The sequence below is a fragment of the Heterostelium album genome (genome assembly GCF_000004825.1).
Source record: "Heterostelium album PN500 unplaced genomic scaffold PPL_contig26, whole genome shotgun sequence".
NCBI classification, from domain to species: Eukaryota; Evosea; class Eumycetozoa; order Acytosteliales; family Acytosteliaceae; genus Heterostelium; species Heterostelium album.
The window spans coordinates 384698-400010 of record NW_008805103.1 but is presented as its reverse complement, the minus strand read 5'-3'; the positions used below and the strand labels follow the sequence as shown (position 1 = coordinate 400010).

The window sequence follows — 15313 nt, the reverse complement described above, 5'->3', positions numbered from 1 at the left end:
AAAAATTTTTTATTTAATTATTAAAATATTTATCTCTATCATTGAACCATCTCTTGCACACCAAACTAAAACATATTCTGTCAATGTTTTCATCTAAATAACTAATTATTTTATTTAATATTAAATGTGATAGATTAACGAATATTTTATCTATTTGATTACTCTCCATTATTAATTTGATATCGAAAAACAATATATTTGCATTGTTTTTTCATATAATAATGCAAAAACGAAAATAATTAAAAAAAATAAAAAAACAATTTTTTTAACTAGTTTTCGAAGTTCATAATATTATTATTAAAATATGTAATTCTCTAATATTTATATATTATTTAAATTACTTTTATTATTTTATAATAAACTTTTTACCATTATTAAATCAACTAGCTCCACCAACGATTCAACAAACACAACAGGAACTACAAATACAACAAGAACAAATTCAACAACGACAACCACAAAGACTAATGATTCAACAACTTCTACAAATCCAGCTACTATCACGAATGAGCTAAGAATGAGTGATCTCAATAGTAGCAATAACAATAATGAAAATCAACCTGCTACTATTCTATTCCCAGAGGTACTCCCGTTAATGCTCGCCCAGATCCGCTCCCAACTGATCTCTTTCAGTTTAACCTGGCGTCATCTAAATACAATCGAGTCAATAGAGTTTGATATAATCAAAAAAATCGAAGCATTTACACAATTCAAGTATCGTTCATTGGATTGGATTCTCAGAAATATTTCGATACCTATCGATAAGTTGGTACTCTATCTTCAGCAAATGATAAAAAGATTACCTTATTGTTTTGAATTACATGACCTTTTGAATGAATACATCGATTCGAAAAAATAGAATTTGTAAATAATCATTTGTAAAATTTATTTGATATTTAATAAACATATAGTAATTTTTATTTTAAAGGAATAGACTTTATATATTTTTTTAATTTTTTGTTTAAGTTCGTTGGCAAATTAGATTGATGGAATATTCTGGCTATTATATTTCCAAAAAGATTACCATACATTAAATAATAATTATCGTCTAACTTTCTGTAAATAACAATATTACTATTGCTTTCTTCAGTATAGATGATATTGTTGATTGTTTTGAAAGATTCTGGTGATATGATTTCAATTTTTGGAAATTTCGAAAGCATAAGTGTTTTGATTGAATCGATTGATTTGATCAAATCTAAACAATAAATAAGTGAATTGTCACCAATATCCAACTCTTCAATGGTGTTTGGTATGAATGCACGTGGTTGGAAATCAAAATATGGAAGTCGTAGCTCTTTCAGAGTTGTTTGATCATTTCCATCGATTCTTAAAAAACCATCTCCTTGGTCCAATGTCATATCTAATCTGATTGAAGTGATTCCAGATGGAGGTGAGAGTGAACAATTTTCCTGATCAATGGATCCTTCTATTATCAACTTATCGATCTTTACGTTGGACGGAATCGAAAGAATCTTATCGCTTAAATATTGGAGCGATTCAAAGTGATATTGTAATGTTTCTGGGAATATTTCTTCAAACTGAAATTCACATTCAACAATGCATAGTGATTTGATTGATGTCGGCATTGCTCCTATCAACTTAAATTGCTTGAATTTGAGAACCTTTAAAGATGATGGTAATAAGTCGAGATTGAATGTTGATATACCTTTTTTAAATTGAAAAAAATGAATGATTTCAAGATTTGGAAGTGATGATATTGCTTGTAACCATGTCATTGGCACATTCACAAGTTTCTTTAAGGATTTAGGCAATACTCCATCTTCCAATGGTGTACATTCACCCGAATAATACAAGCATTCAAGTTTCTCTGGAAGTACTCCAGCTTTAATAGGATTCTTATAATAACAAAGATTTAAGGTCTTGAGAGATGATGGGAACACTCCTGGTTGAAGATCAGATTGGTAATCGATGCTGTACAAGTTGAATTCGAGTAAACCTTCTGGAAGTACATCTGCTTGAATCGCTTGCTTAAAAGAACTATGAAAACTAAGAACTTCTAAAGATGATGGGAGTGATCCTTTAACAAGCAATTCATTGAATCTATAGCTGAAAGAGAGTTTTTTGATTGTTTTCGGTAATCCATATCTCAGTGTATGACATCCACACAATGTTGTTACTGATTGTGATTCCAATAGTATTTGATAGAAATACTCTAGGTCTGTACTTTCATCTGTTGAGCCGATCATTGAAATATACGATGGAATACTTTTCAAGTCTGTATTTTTATCTTTATAAAAATATTAATTAGTTAAATGTTAAATGATCATCAAATATAAAGAGGTTTAAAGTATTATATTTACCATAATAAAAATCGTATTCACCAAATAAAAATCTGGTTGCTCCAATAAAAAGTGAACAATCAGTCTTTGATTGAATCGATTTATTAAAGATGTTATTATATGAAGGTAACTTGAATTGTTTATGATTTTGAGTAATATCATTATTATTATTAGAGTTAATATTGATATTATCAGTGTTGAATATTAAATATTTATCTCTATCGTTGAACCATCTCTTACAAACTAAACTAAAACATATTCTGTCAATGTTTTCATCTAAACAACCTATTATTTTATTTAATATTAAATGTGATAGATTAACGAATATTTTATCTATATGATTACTGCAAATCTCCATTATATATATATATATATTTGATATCTAAAAACAATATAAAACAAAACTAACTCCCAACCCCTTTCGCCTGCGCATTATCCTGTTATCCCACAAATAACGTAGGTAGCCAGCTGTGGGTTTTTACATAATAAAGTTGGCGTAAGATACCCCACTTTGTGTTTTAAATATTTTAATTTTTTTTAATTAAATTTTTATTTACGATCATTGATTGTTTTGTTTTTTTTGCAATCTGTAATATTTACAGTTATTATTTATATGGATAATAAAAAGAGAGCACAAAGGGAGGAATTTTTTACAGATTGCGATCAACGCAAGAAGCAAAGAATCAAAGAATATTGGAGTCCTTTTAATGAGGTAATATACAATATTATTTTATATTTAAATTAAATTAAATTTTTATTAATAACAATTTTCGAAATCTGCAGTGGATAGCCAACAACTTTGAATTCGTTAAAGATGCCACAAACAACAGATCTGAACTAATCACTAGCGAAGATTTTTGTAAATTACTTTCACAACAAGATGGCTTTCAACCATATTTAGATAAACATGTAACAAATCAAGAAGTCGTTTTAGCTCAACACACTTTTAAAAGCTTAAACCATATTTTTTGGAATGGGATCTTTCAAATATATACGAGATTCGAAAAAGAATCAAACCATGGTACTTTTCCTTTAAAAGTAGGTATAGGTAATTAAAAGACACTATAGTATCTTACTAATATTTTCAAACATTCCTGTTTCTATTATCTTTTATTGTTGTGGTTCAAAGATTAGTATCAGATTCCAAATTAAAGAATGAACCAAACGATCAAAAGAATATTTTGTAAGCAAAAGATATTTTGAAGTTCACAGTTAGCAGATCAAATGCTAACAGAGAATACAAAAGAATATTTTGTTTTTCACGCATCTTGCAGTTCAATTGCTATATAGAGAACACAAAAGAATATTTTGAAGTTCACAATTAGCTGATCAATGAGCTGTGAATGTAAGATCAGCAAAAGATTATTTTGTCATATTGGTTCAATTTTTCTGATTTCTAATGCACATTTTTATCCAGAATAAATAATTATGAAAATGATATATCATATGAAGATAGTGGAGACTATCCAGATTGTACACAGATTGAGGCCTTTGATGGTCCGTGCAGTAGGGAGCAAGATATTGGTTCACATTTCAACCATAATCCAGATTGTGCACAAGTTGAAGCATTTGATGGTCCATGTAGTATAGAGCAAGATATTGGTTCACATTTCAAACCAAACAGTAAAGCTAAGCTCAACAATATTTATGATATGAATACAACATCGACAACAACATCGACAACAACATCGATTGCAACATCGACAATAACGTCGACAACAACAACGACAATAAGCGGAAAGTCAAATCAGATAACAACCACTACAACTACCACCACAAGCAATGCTGATAGAGTTCTAAAAATGAGAGTTGAAAAATTTTAATTTAAAAAATAATATTTTTAAAAAAGATAGATTTATACTTGTTTTATATTATATAGATATTGACTAAGTATTATACTTTCTTTTTTGTAAGTATTTATCTAAAAAATAAAAAGATAACTTATTATTATTTAATGAAAAATTATGTTTATTTTAATTGATTATTTCATTTTAATTAAATAAAATAATTGATTATTTAAAATAAAAGGGGAATGGATTTGATTGGATTGTTTAGAATTTAATATCTTTTGGTCTTGATTCCAAGTATGGCTTCAATTGTGGGGATTCAGCCAATTTCTTGTGAAGTTCAAGACACTTTGGTGCATGTGCAAAGAGTTTATCGTTCTTGGCCCAGAGTAAATAATCAACACTGTTGAAAACAGCGAGATCGGCCCAGGTTGTTTTGGCTCCAAAGAGATGACCGTTGCTGTTGATCTTTGATTCCCAGGCTTTGATGATTCTTGGTGCAACGACTTCCTCAAAGTTCTTCTTTTGCTCGGGACCACCCATGAATGCCTTGATGAACGAATCCAACATATCGGCAACCGACAGCACATAACTGAAGATCTCAGCATTCTCTTCTTCGTTGGCACCGAGCAATGAGTGCTTTCTGGCAATGTAACTCTCAATAGCCATCGATTGAGTGATACTGAGAGATCCCTCTTGGTACCATGGTAGTTGTCCGAATGTCAACTTGGCACGAATCTCATCGGTCAATGGGTGGATTCTGTCTTCAGTGTATTTTACACCGGCATAATTTAATAAGATTCTAATTTCTTCACCACGACCTCTGGCATCAAACTAAAAAAAATTGTTAAAAAAAAACAGTTTATTAATTATTATATAATAAACAAATATTATTTTATTTTATTTGTACATACATAATGGAAAATTGGTAGAGACATTATTATTTATTTAGTTTTATTGTTAAAGTTTAATAGAAATGAACTGATGAAAAAAAAGATTTTTGGATTAAAAGCTGCGGTTTGAAGATTAAATTAGATATTTAATTAAATATTTAATATTTTGTTTTTGATGATTTTAACAATGACTCGAAATTTCATTATTTATAATTAATGAAATTCATTCGCAAAAATGATTCCTTGTTCTATCAATTTGATTGAACCACACCAAAGTTGATTTTATTTTTTTCGGGTTCACACCTGATCGAAAATGTGTTATTATAAAAAGTATGTTGTCACCTTGCTTCGACTATGACAACATATTTTTGTTTTTCATCATACTTTAGATCTAATCATCATTGACTGTTATCTTACTTTTTAAAACAAATAAATGACATCTCCACAATCTTCCTTATATTAAAAAAAAAAAAAAAAAAAAAAAAAAAACTATACTTGATTCTAGAGTGTTCCTTCTTTATTACATTATCAATTAGAATACTATAGATCAATAAACAGTTTTTAATAAAAGAAAGTTAAATATTAATAATAATTAACTTATTAAATCATTATCTTAGATAGATAAATGACAAAATTATTATTATAAAAATAAAAATAAAAATAAAAATAATCAGAACCCAAATTCAAATAAAAATGATCATGCAAAAAAATGGTAAATTGATGGGTTTTGATTAATTTTTTTTTTTAATATGATTTCAAAATATTTTTGATTTTTGTATTATATTTTATTTATTATATATCTTTATTATTATTACTTTTAAAATGGTAAATCATTCATTTATCATTTTGTTTTGATAAATAAAATACTAATTAAACTTGTACAGGAAAATTTAACAGATGATCAACGTCAGGAGTTCAATACTTGCTTTCAACAGTTTGATAAAGATAACGATGGTAGATTGAATTCAAAGGAAGCCGTTATGGCTTTGAAGTCTATTGGTGTCAATATCCAAGAGAACGATGTTGCCTCTGGTTTGGATATGAACGGATTCCTCGGTGTCGTCGTCAAGAAGCTACAGATTACAGATCCAGAGGATGAACTTAGACGTGCATTCAACTGTTTCGATCAAGAGGGCAATGGATTCATCTCTACCGACTACTTGAAGCAGATCCTCATGTCAATGGGCGATATCATGAATGCACAGGAAGCAAGCGATCTATGCAGAGAGTGCGATACAGATAACGATGGATACATCAGTGCAAACGACGCAACAAAATTAATCCTTTCTAAATTACAATAAGGAAATTTCATCAACAAACAGAGCGAAAACAAAGCAAAGAAAAGAGAAGAAAAACAAGCAAATCAAAAACAAATCAAAGCGACAAAGATAAGAATAATAATAATATCATTCTGCCACCAATCTATTTATTCACCAAAACAACCCCAATACAACAATTCATCATCAACAACACACCAATAATGTTATATGTATAATGTCATATATATATAGCATTTTCAAATTCTGTAATAATAGAAATCTATAATATTAAAATATTTTATAATTCATGTTTATTTTTTTTTTTTTTTTAATAAGTTAATTTATCACATGTGATATATAATTAGGAAAAAGAGAATGATGTCATTGAATTGTTTACATTTATTTAAATAAATAATGATGATATTATATGTTAACTGATTTGAAATTGTAGATAGTGGTGTTAAATTTAAAGAATTTGGTACTGACGATCATTCATTTTTGTGTACAATCTAATCATGATATCATCATTCTTGAATTCATTCATGATTGATAGAATAGAATGCATAGGTGAATATATATATAGATGCTTAGAAAGAATAATTGTCTAGACATCAACACTTGCTGTCATCAATATAACACCTCACACACTACCACCACAACCCACTTTCTTTTATATCATCATTAGTTTTGGGTGAATTGAAATTCAATGATATATAACACCAACCCAGGATATTCCATAAAAAGTTAAAACTACCTATCAAATTAATCTGTATTCGAAAACCTATAAATACATAAATCAATCTCTTTTTTTAAAATCATCAAATCAAAACAAAACAAAATCAATTCTTAAAACATACTTTAAAAGTAACTTAGTAAAATATATTTTATTTATTTATTTTAATTAATTATTAATTTTGAAGTTTTTTTAAAATGTTAATCAGTAAGTATACTTTTATAAAGATTAAAAAATCAAAGAATTTTTTATTAATATTCATTTTTAAATAGATAATTTAAAGAACATTAACTTTTTCTCAAGAAATACTTCCCATTTCAATACCAACAATATTACAATGTCAAACTACAATAGTAATGGATTGATTCAACAAACAGAGAATCAAATTACTAAAACATTATCAAACAGACCATTTTGGGCAGTTTGGTAAACAATCATGTTCAAATACTCACATTTAATTAATTTGTAAATAGTCCTTAAAAATGAAAATAATATAATAAATTCACATAAAAGACCTATTGTCTTTTAAATCTTTTATTTATAAACAAAAAAATATATATGACCTATCTTGGTATGGGTGTAGAATTTGAAAAAAAAATTTTCGAAACTGATAAAAGGTGCGACGTCGCACCTTTCATTTCATTTTGAACGTTACTTTGTTCACATTACAAATAATTTGAACAGATAATAAATAACTTTTCGAATTTTAATTCTTTTTTATTAAAAATGATAAATAACATTAGTAACAGTAATTTTAATATAAATATTACTAGTTCTACTGTAGTTTTATTGAGTAATGCTACACACATTAATGATAGGTAATTACTATTTGTTAAATACTATAACTGCCGCATTATTTTAACTTCAGTCTTGATTGTAAACTATATATAGAGGTAAAAATAGTGATAAATCACTAGAATCTCACTTGACTGATGATAAAGAAGTCAAGAGCTTTGACTTATTATATTTAATAATCCTCATAGTAATGTTTTCTTTATTTATTGTCCTATATACCATTTATAAAAGAAAGTTGGAGCAGAAGAAGATGAATATGAAGAGAACGCAGATGAAAGCAATGAAAATGTCGAGCAGCAACAATAAAGAAAAGGAAATTTAAAAGCGAGCAAAGTATGGCAAAGGGTCGGTCATATATTTAATTAAATTTATTTTTACAAATTTGGTAAAAAAAAAAAATGAAAACTTTTGCTTGTGTGTTCTGAGTAAGAGCCACGTCCAAAAACAAAAAAATGAGGTGGTCAAAAAAAAACGAAGATATATATCTATAAACAACTTCAACTTGAAGTATAAATCATCAAACCATTTCATTACAAATAAACAAACCAACCAAACCAATCATAACATCATTAATATTTAGTAATAATACATTATTTTATATAAATAAATAAATAAATAAATAAATAAAAGAAACAAAACAATATGTCAGATTTTAAAGTTAGACAATTATATGGTGGTGCTATCGAGATATCTATTCCATCGAGATTCATAGATATTACAGCGTTCCGTGTCATTCCCGATCATCAAGAGTGTTTCGTAGATGATAGAACCGATCAGTCGATCATTATAGAGCTGCTAGAGAGACAAGACCACGTCGCTGACCACGAGAGTGCAGCATTCCACTTTAATGTCGTTGCAGACGAAGCAGATGTCGCAGCAGACAAACGTACAATCCTAAACCACAGAGCACTGACAAAGACCGACATGCCACACTTTGAAGACGAAGTTCCAAAGTTTATTTTACTCGGAAAGCAAATGATGTCGAAATTTAATGAAACCGCAGAGAATACTGTAAAATATCTTTGTTTTTTTTTTTAAATATTCATTTTAAACTAATTATTTAATTATTTAATTATTTGTTTATCTATTTCAAATTCAAAATTATTATAGTTAAATGTTTATATGGCAATAGTTAGATTAAATAGATCAAAAACAGATTTATTGATAACATTGAATGCACCTCTTACATTGTCAAGTGAAAGCAGCAGTGTTAAAGCAGTAGGTGGAACAGTTCCATCATTCAACCCACAAGAAGTAGAGAATATTTTCGTTGAACTTTTGAAAACACTTCATATCAAAGATTATTCATTATTCCAACATCAATAATAAAGTAAATAATAATAAAGTAAAGAATAATAAAAAAGAATAATAATAATGTATAGAATTAATAATAATAATAATAAAATTAAAAGTTTTATTGAATAATAATAATAGTAATCACATAATATTTATAATAATGATAGTCAAGTTTGTGAATAGTTGTGAATAGCAGCAGTATAATGTTATTATATGTTATTGTTGTTTTTTTTTTTTTTGTTTTTTTCTTTTTACTGGAAGGTTTGATTAATATTACAGGTTATTTTGTTTCTTTGGTTGGTAAAATAGTTAACAGATCTTTCTTACTTTTCATATTGTTTTGTTTGTTTGTCTTATTTTTGATTAGTATGTTTATTAACGAAATTCAAAAATACAAAGTTTTTTTCTCTCTGTGTTTTCGTTTGGAAAACTGGTGCTTGTCTTAGTGAACTAGATCCATTTATCACTATTTCAATGTAGATTAATTAATATAGTTTTAAAAGAGTAGATATAATAATAATAATTACATTTATCATAGAGGAATTGTTTGAATCTTGCATCTCTGTTGAAAATAGGAGGATTTGGAAGTGGAGGATCAAAGTCAGGAACTTCCTCTTTGGATGCTATCGATACTATGTATTGATTGGTTGAACCTGAAGATTGCTGTCTATTTACATCTTCAATATTATCCAATCCATTCTTTTCCTCCATCAACAGTGAATTGTTATTATTTGGTGATGCTGGTTTGGCGATTGAAATCGATGCCGAAGAAGAATCGTTTCTTATTGGTTGAACCAAAATAACAGTTTCTAATATATATAATAGAACACATAAGTAAAACCAACTAATATTAGATTAATTAAATAAAACATACGAGTTTGTTTTGATTTCATTGTATTTGGTTGATAGCTTTGTGGTCCATCGTTAAATACAATCATAATTCTATCATTACCAAGATGCTTTTTTCTTTCAATTTGTTTTGGATCGTTTGGATAGAATGGTAACATTGTAGATACATGGAACATTATTTCTACATCATTGTGTTTTCCATAAATCGAATGTGTTCCAGAGTTTCCATCTAAAAAAAAAAACAAAACAATAATATTAATAAATAATTTTATTAAATACAACAAAATAATTATTAAAAGATATCTTACGGACAATATCTAATCCACCATTATATCCTTGAAATCCTTTCAATTCTACTCTATCACCAATCCAATTTAAAAACTCATCATATTCTCTACTTGTGTTATTTGCCACTAGAGTTTGGAAATTAAATAATTAATAATCTCTATTGAACAAACAAAATATTTATTTTCCATACCATTGAATAACATTTCAGCTTCATCTTTTTGACCTTCTCTGCAATATAATATACCTACTTTCATTACTTTTGAGAACTCTGGTTCGTAGATTCTCAAAAGTTCATCTTCCAATTTACTGATTTTCAGTTTTGGAATTTTAATATCTTTTAATTCGGGTTTCACATGCCACATGATATGGTAGGATGTCGGTTTACGGCAGAAAATGAATCTCCAACAATTTCTATAGACACTCCATCTTGGTACTTGTATTAATTCATAACCTTTCTCAGTGTATACCAAACATTTGTAGTTATTGTCATTGTCCAAGGTGATGGTGATGGCCAATGGACCTATCGGTGAGTAGTAGCTAACATAAGTGCTGTGTGGTTTGCCATAGAAGTGTTGTCTGTATAGAGAAGGTTGGTTGGAAACACGAGGAGCACATTCCTCTGGCATTTTTGTGGATTGCCAAAGTGGGTTGGCATCGGTGTTTCCTTCCACTTTAAATCCTTCACAATAACTAAACATGAGAATTTGTTTGACTTTTACTTAAGATTATTATTATTTTCAAAATCAGACTCTTTTTTCTCTCTTTATTTCCAAACTAGTATTTTTAATTTTAAATTATAACTATAATTTAATTTATGTTTATCTCTGAAATATATAAATAAATATTTGCTAATCAACTTGAATAAAAATCAACCCAAAAAACAACTACAAAGAAAAAACATAACAATATTCTCTCCTCCCAAATAATTAATTAAAAACAAAAAAAAAACAGCTCAATACTTGAATGTATCAAAACAATACCCTCTCCACCCTACATATCATGTATAAGCTCTTGTTGCTACTCTTGTTTTTTGATTCTCCATATTTCAAATCCAATATTCTCAATTTATTGAAATGGTGAGAGTCAATTCAATCACCTGTGCAAATCATTCAATAATTAATAACATCATATGTAGAGGTAACATCAAAAAAAAAACCCAAACAACTTGTATCAAAAAAAAGCAAATCACACTCATCTATCTAAACAAAAATAAATTAAGCATTATTTTATTGTTAACTTCTTCATGCAAATCAAATTAAATACCTATATGTATTGTTATCATCAAACCCCCAAATAGTTTATTGAAAAATCACCCATTTTAACACATATTAGATAATATCACACTAAAATAGAGTGATTTGAACAAGCAAAAAAAAATAAAATAAAATAAAACAAAACACACACAACACACTCACTTAAGTGTTACTTGTTCAATACTCTTTCAATCTTATCACTCCTCACCACTCACACCTTTTTTTTTTTTGTGTTTTTATTTTTATTTAAAACAACTTTTTACACCTTTTGGATGATGACAAGAGTTTGTTGTAATTGATTGATTGATTGATAGGGTTTATTGTTATAGAGACTCCATAGAGTGTTTCTGTCTAAAGAAATAAAAAAACAACAAACAAACTATGATCTATCTGTCTATCTGTTGTTTTGATTACTTTTGTTTGACTTTAAAGTGAATTTAATTTTCAAACATTCTATAATTTTTAAATCAATCTGTAAACTTTTTTGATTTTTTACCTAATTTAGGGTGTGTTGTTTGACACTGATTCTATCTAATATTTTTAATTTATCGATTGATTTACAAACATTTTTTCTAAGAGATTTTCACAATGGAGTGTTCAAATCAATTGGAATCAATAATACAGTTCATTTACAGATTTGATTAAAATACCGATTGAAAAATCTATCTTTTCTTTTTGATCTATTAATAACTATTACCAATTTTATTATAATAATAGGTTGATCAAATTTGTGCAACCTTTAAATTAATTCTTTTAAAACAAAACAAAAAAAATAAATAAAATTTAATAATTAAATATACTTTTTATTTTTATTTTTAATATGGTAGTCAAGTGAGAAATCAAGATTTCACAAAGATTCTTTAGTTAATAGAAAGCTCAGGTATTTTCATTGATTGGATAATACTAAGCTTTTTTATTTAAGATATAAAAAAGTTTAATAAGATTTTATTGAAAAATGGAACAACTATTTTGATTGTAAAAGGTTAGAACCTGCACCATTATTCTTTATATACTTGTATTAGGATTTTTAGTAATTTGTCACTCCAGAACTATACTCCAAATACTATTCAACTTTTAGTTTTTATTTGGTGAAAAGTATAGATAAATAATAAGTACCTATAATTAGATTCTATTTAAATTATTTTAAAAAAATAAAAATAAAATAAATTGGATCTAATATTAAATTATCCCAATAGATGTGTATAAAGAATAAAATCTAAGATAATATTTTAATCTAAAGTCTACTTAAGATTATAATATTATTTTCAATTTATACTAAGGTTTTTACAAAAAATAATGATGGTTATTTAATTCACTTGAATGAATGAACTGAATGATTTTTGATTAAATGAACTTCTTTTTGTAACTTCACATTTTTTTTAATGAGTGGTGGTTATTTTTGGTTTTGTGTGAATAAAATCAATTTTTGAAAATAAATAAAATTAAACCTAATCAATCAAATAAATTAAATAATTTAATATTAACGAATTTCATCATGAAGTGTAATAATAAATTAGTTTCTATTTGTATAGTTTTTATTTTTTTTTATTCAATAGTGGAATCAATCTCCATTAAAAATATAAACACCAATATCATTGATATTAAAATTGAAAAAAATGATATAGAAAATAATAGATTTCAAGAAGATCCAGGTATTTTAGTTGTGCAAGGATTGATTTCCAGAATTTTGGGATCACAATTCATTCCTTATTTCAATCTAAATTTAAAGAATTCAACAAATGGTTCACAGTATTTCGAAATAACAAGTAGTTATAGTACAACAAATAGCAATAATGTAATAATAAATATTAGTGCAGATACACCAGTTAATCTTGCAAGTGGAATAAATTATTATTTGAAATATTATGGACAATGTTCATTCACTTGGACTGGTGATCAATGTAATTTAACTGCTTCAAACTTACCGGTGGTCAATAATCCCGTCAATATCGAAATATTATCACAATACAGGTATTATATGAATGTTTGTACATTTGGATATAGTACTGTTTGGTGGGATTGGCCTCGTTGGGAAAGAGAAATCGATTGGATGGCTCTAAACGGATATAATCTTCCACTTGCTTTTGTTGGACAGAGAATATATTTGGTATCAAGTTTTCGCCAATCTTGGACTCTCTGAATCAGAGATTCAAGCTTGGTTCACTGGACCTGCATTCCTCCCATGGAATAGAATGGGAAATGTCAATGAATGGGCTGGAAATTTGACACTCGGTTGGATGGTTGATCAGAGAGATCTCCAAATTCAAATCCTAACCAGAATGAGACAATTTGGAATGCAAGCTGTTCTTCCTGGTTTTGCTGGACATGTTCCTGAAGCGCTGAAATCACATTATCCAAATGCAAATATCACTCAACTTTCAAGTTGGAATGTATTCCCTGGTACCTACTATTTAAATCCAGATGACAGTTTATATACACCAATCACCAAATACTTTCATGTCCATTCAACAAGATCTATATGGAACCGATCATTTCTATAATTTCGATCCATTCAATGAGTTGGAACCACCATCATCCGATCCAGCTTATCTAAAGAACTGTTCACAATCAATGTTTAATAATTTGATTGCTGTTGATCCACAAGGTATTTGGGTGTTACAAGGTTGGCTGTTTGTATATGATACAGAGTTTTGGCAACCTCCACAAATTGAAGCATTCCTATCGGGTGTTCCCATTGGTAAGATGATAGTTCTAGATCTCTGGGCAGATGTAGATGCCGGATGGAAAATAACCAACTATTTCTATGGTCACAATTGGATTTGGTGTATGCTTCACAACTTTGGTGGTCGTTCAGGTATGTATGGAAAGATTCCATTCATCTCAACAAATCCAATCGAAGCAAGATCATTGTCTCCAAATATGGTTGGAACAGGTTTAACACCAGAAGCAATCGAGCAGAATGTCATTGTCTATGATTTGATGAGTGAAATGGCATGGAGATCGACACCACCAGATCTCAAAGAATGGGTGGATCAATATGTCACCAGAAGATATGGCAAGTATATCGAAGTACTTGCTGACACCTGGTATGAATTGGTTGGAACCGTTTTCAACTGTTCGATTGTAACCAAAGGACCTGTAACTATACTAGTTAGCGTCAGACCACAATTAAACTTCACAACATCGCTCTACTATGATCCAATAGTTATTTCCAAGGCATGGTCCGCTTTCCTTTCAATAGACGATCTACATGTTGTAAATACTTCAACATTCTCATTCGATCTCACAGAGATTACAACTCAAGCACTCAGTAACTTGTTTATGACCACTGAGCTACAAATGAATGCTGCATTCCTAAATGATAGCTATGAAGAGTTTAGTTTGTTATCGGATGCATTGTTGAGTATCATCCAAGATATAAATACCATTGTTTCGACACAGGAGATGCTACTCGTTGGCAATTGGACGGCGAGAGCAAGAGCACTGACACCAGCCAACGAAACCACCGAACTCTACGAAATGAATGCACGTAATCAAATCACGCTCTGGGGTCCACCCGATTCATTCGATCACGACTATGCCTACAAACTATGGGGTGGTCTCACCGAAGACTTTTACTTGGCAAGATGGACTCTCTTTGTAAAAGAACTAAAGCAATCGCTAATAACCAAACAATCATTCAACTACAATCAATTCCTAACCAATTGTGAAGCGATCGAAGAGAATTGGAATTTACAAACCTACCATTATCCTACACAACCCACACACAACTCCTATGAAGTGTCAAAACATATCTTTAAAAAAGAGCCAATCTATTTTCAAAACAACTAACCAATAAAATAATAAACAAAAAATTAATTGAATTTTTTGTGAAACCACCTTTGAGAATAAGATAT

The 15313-nt window shown here is 28.5% G+C and overlaps 10 protein-coding genes across 10 annotated transcripts; 7 read left to right on the top strand and 3 right to left on the bottom strand.

Moving 5' to 3' along the window:
• Positions 1 to 9: 9 nt before the first annotated feature.
• PPL_11878 (uncharacterized protein) lies at positions 10 to 2661 on the bottom strand (the record flags this gene model as incomplete). The annotated part of the gene is made up of 4 exons (XM_020582625.1): positions 10 to 93; positions 370 to 511; positions 1030 to 2251; positions 2325 to 2661. 4 exons carry the CDS (start codon positions 2659 to 2661, stop codon positions 10 to 12), a joined length of 1785 nt encoding a protein of 594 aa, XP_020426979.1.
• Positions 2662 to 2916: 255 nt separating this feature from the next.
• PPL_11877 (uncharacterized protein) lies at positions 2917 to 4126 on the top strand (the record flags this gene model as incomplete). The annotated part of the gene is made up of 3 exons (XM_020582624.1): positions 2917 to 3015; positions 3087 to 3351; positions 3756 to 4126. 3 exons carry the CDS (start codon positions 2917 to 2919, stop codon positions 4124 to 4126), a joined length of 735 nt encoding a protein of 244 aa, XP_020426978.1.
• A 228-nt stretch (positions 4127 to 4354) lies between these two features.
• On the bottom strand, positions 4355 to 5028 carry PPL_11876 (glutathione S-transferase; the record flags this gene model as incomplete). Its single annotated transcript, XM_020582623.1, has 2 exons — positions 4355 to 4924; positions 5005 to 5028. The coding sequence occupies 2 exons, from the start codon at positions 5026 to 5028 to the stop codon at positions 4355 to 4357; spliced, it is 594 nt and encodes a 197-aa protein (XP_020426977.1).
• Positions 5029 to 5692: 664 nt separating this feature from the next.
• PPL_11875 (calcium-binding protein) lies at positions 5693 to 6284 on the top strand (the record flags this gene model as incomplete). Its single annotated transcript, XM_020582622.1, has 2 exons — positions 5693 to 5695; positions 5868 to 6284. The coding sequence occupies 2 exons, from the start codon at positions 5693 to 5695 to the stop codon at positions 6282 to 6284; spliced, it is 420 nt and encodes a 139-aa protein (XP_020426976.1).
• Positions 6285 to 7172: 888 nt separating this feature from the next.
• PPL_11874 (uncharacterized protein) lies at positions 7173 to 7455 on the top strand (the record flags this gene model as incomplete). The annotated part of the gene is made up of 3 exons (XM_020582621.1): positions 7173 to 7182; positions 7248 to 7401; positions 7449 to 7455. The coding sequence occupies 3 exons, from the start codon at positions 7173 to 7175 to the stop codon at positions 7453 to 7455; spliced, it is 171 nt and encodes a 56-aa protein (XP_020426975.1).
• Positions 7456 to 7701: 246 nt separating this feature from the next.
• PPL_11873 (uncharacterized protein) lies at positions 7702 to 8076 on the top strand (the record flags this gene model as incomplete). The annotated part of the gene is made up of 3 exons (XM_020582620.1): positions 7702 to 7793; positions 7867 to 7957; positions 8002 to 8076. The coding sequence occupies 3 exons, from the start codon at positions 7702 to 7704 to the stop codon at positions 8074 to 8076; spliced, it is 258 nt and encodes an 85-aa protein (XP_020426974.1).
• Positions 8077 to 8412: 336 nt separating this feature from the next.
• Positions 8413 to 9096, top strand: PPL_11872 (Ran-interacting Mog1 family protein; the record flags this gene model as incomplete). The annotated part of the gene is made up of 2 exons (XM_020582619.1): positions 8413 to 8781; positions 8881 to 9096. The coding sequence occupies 2 exons, from the start codon at positions 8413 to 8415 to the stop codon at positions 9094 to 9096; spliced, it is 585 nt and encodes a 194-aa protein (XP_020426973.1).
• A 323-nt stretch (positions 9097 to 9419) lies between these two features.
• Positions 9420 to 10829, bottom strand: rapgapB (GTPase-activating protein; the record flags this gene model as incomplete). The annotated part of the gene is made up of 5 exons (XM_020582618.1): positions 9420 to 9532; positions 9594 to 9875; positions 9941 to 10144; positions 10224 to 10328; positions 10394 to 10829. 5 exons carry the CDS (start codon positions 10827 to 10829, stop codon positions 9420 to 9422), a joined length of 1140 nt encoding a protein of 379 aa, XP_020426972.1.
• A 902-nt stretch (positions 10830 to 11731) lies between these two features.
• Positions 11732 to 13596, top strand: PPL_11870 (alpha-N-acetylglucosaminidase; the record flags this gene model as incomplete). Its single annotated transcript, XM_020582617.1, has 2 exons — positions 11732 to 11747; positions 13013 to 13596. The coding sequence occupies 2 exons, from the start codon at positions 11732 to 11734 to the stop codon at positions 13594 to 13596; spliced, it is 600 nt and encodes a 199-aa protein (XP_020426971.1).
• A 52-nt stretch (positions 13597 to 13648) lies between these two features.
• Positions 13649 to 15255, top strand: PPL_11869 (alpha-N-acetylglucosaminidase; the record flags this gene model as incomplete). Its single annotated transcript, XM_020582616.1, has 3 exons — positions 13649 to 13846; positions 13878 to 15056; positions 15223 to 15255. The coding sequence occupies 3 exons, from the start codon at positions 13649 to 13651 to the stop codon at positions 15253 to 15255; spliced, it is 1410 nt and encodes a 469-aa protein (XP_020426970.1).
• Positions 15256 to 15313: the final 58 nt, after the last annotated feature.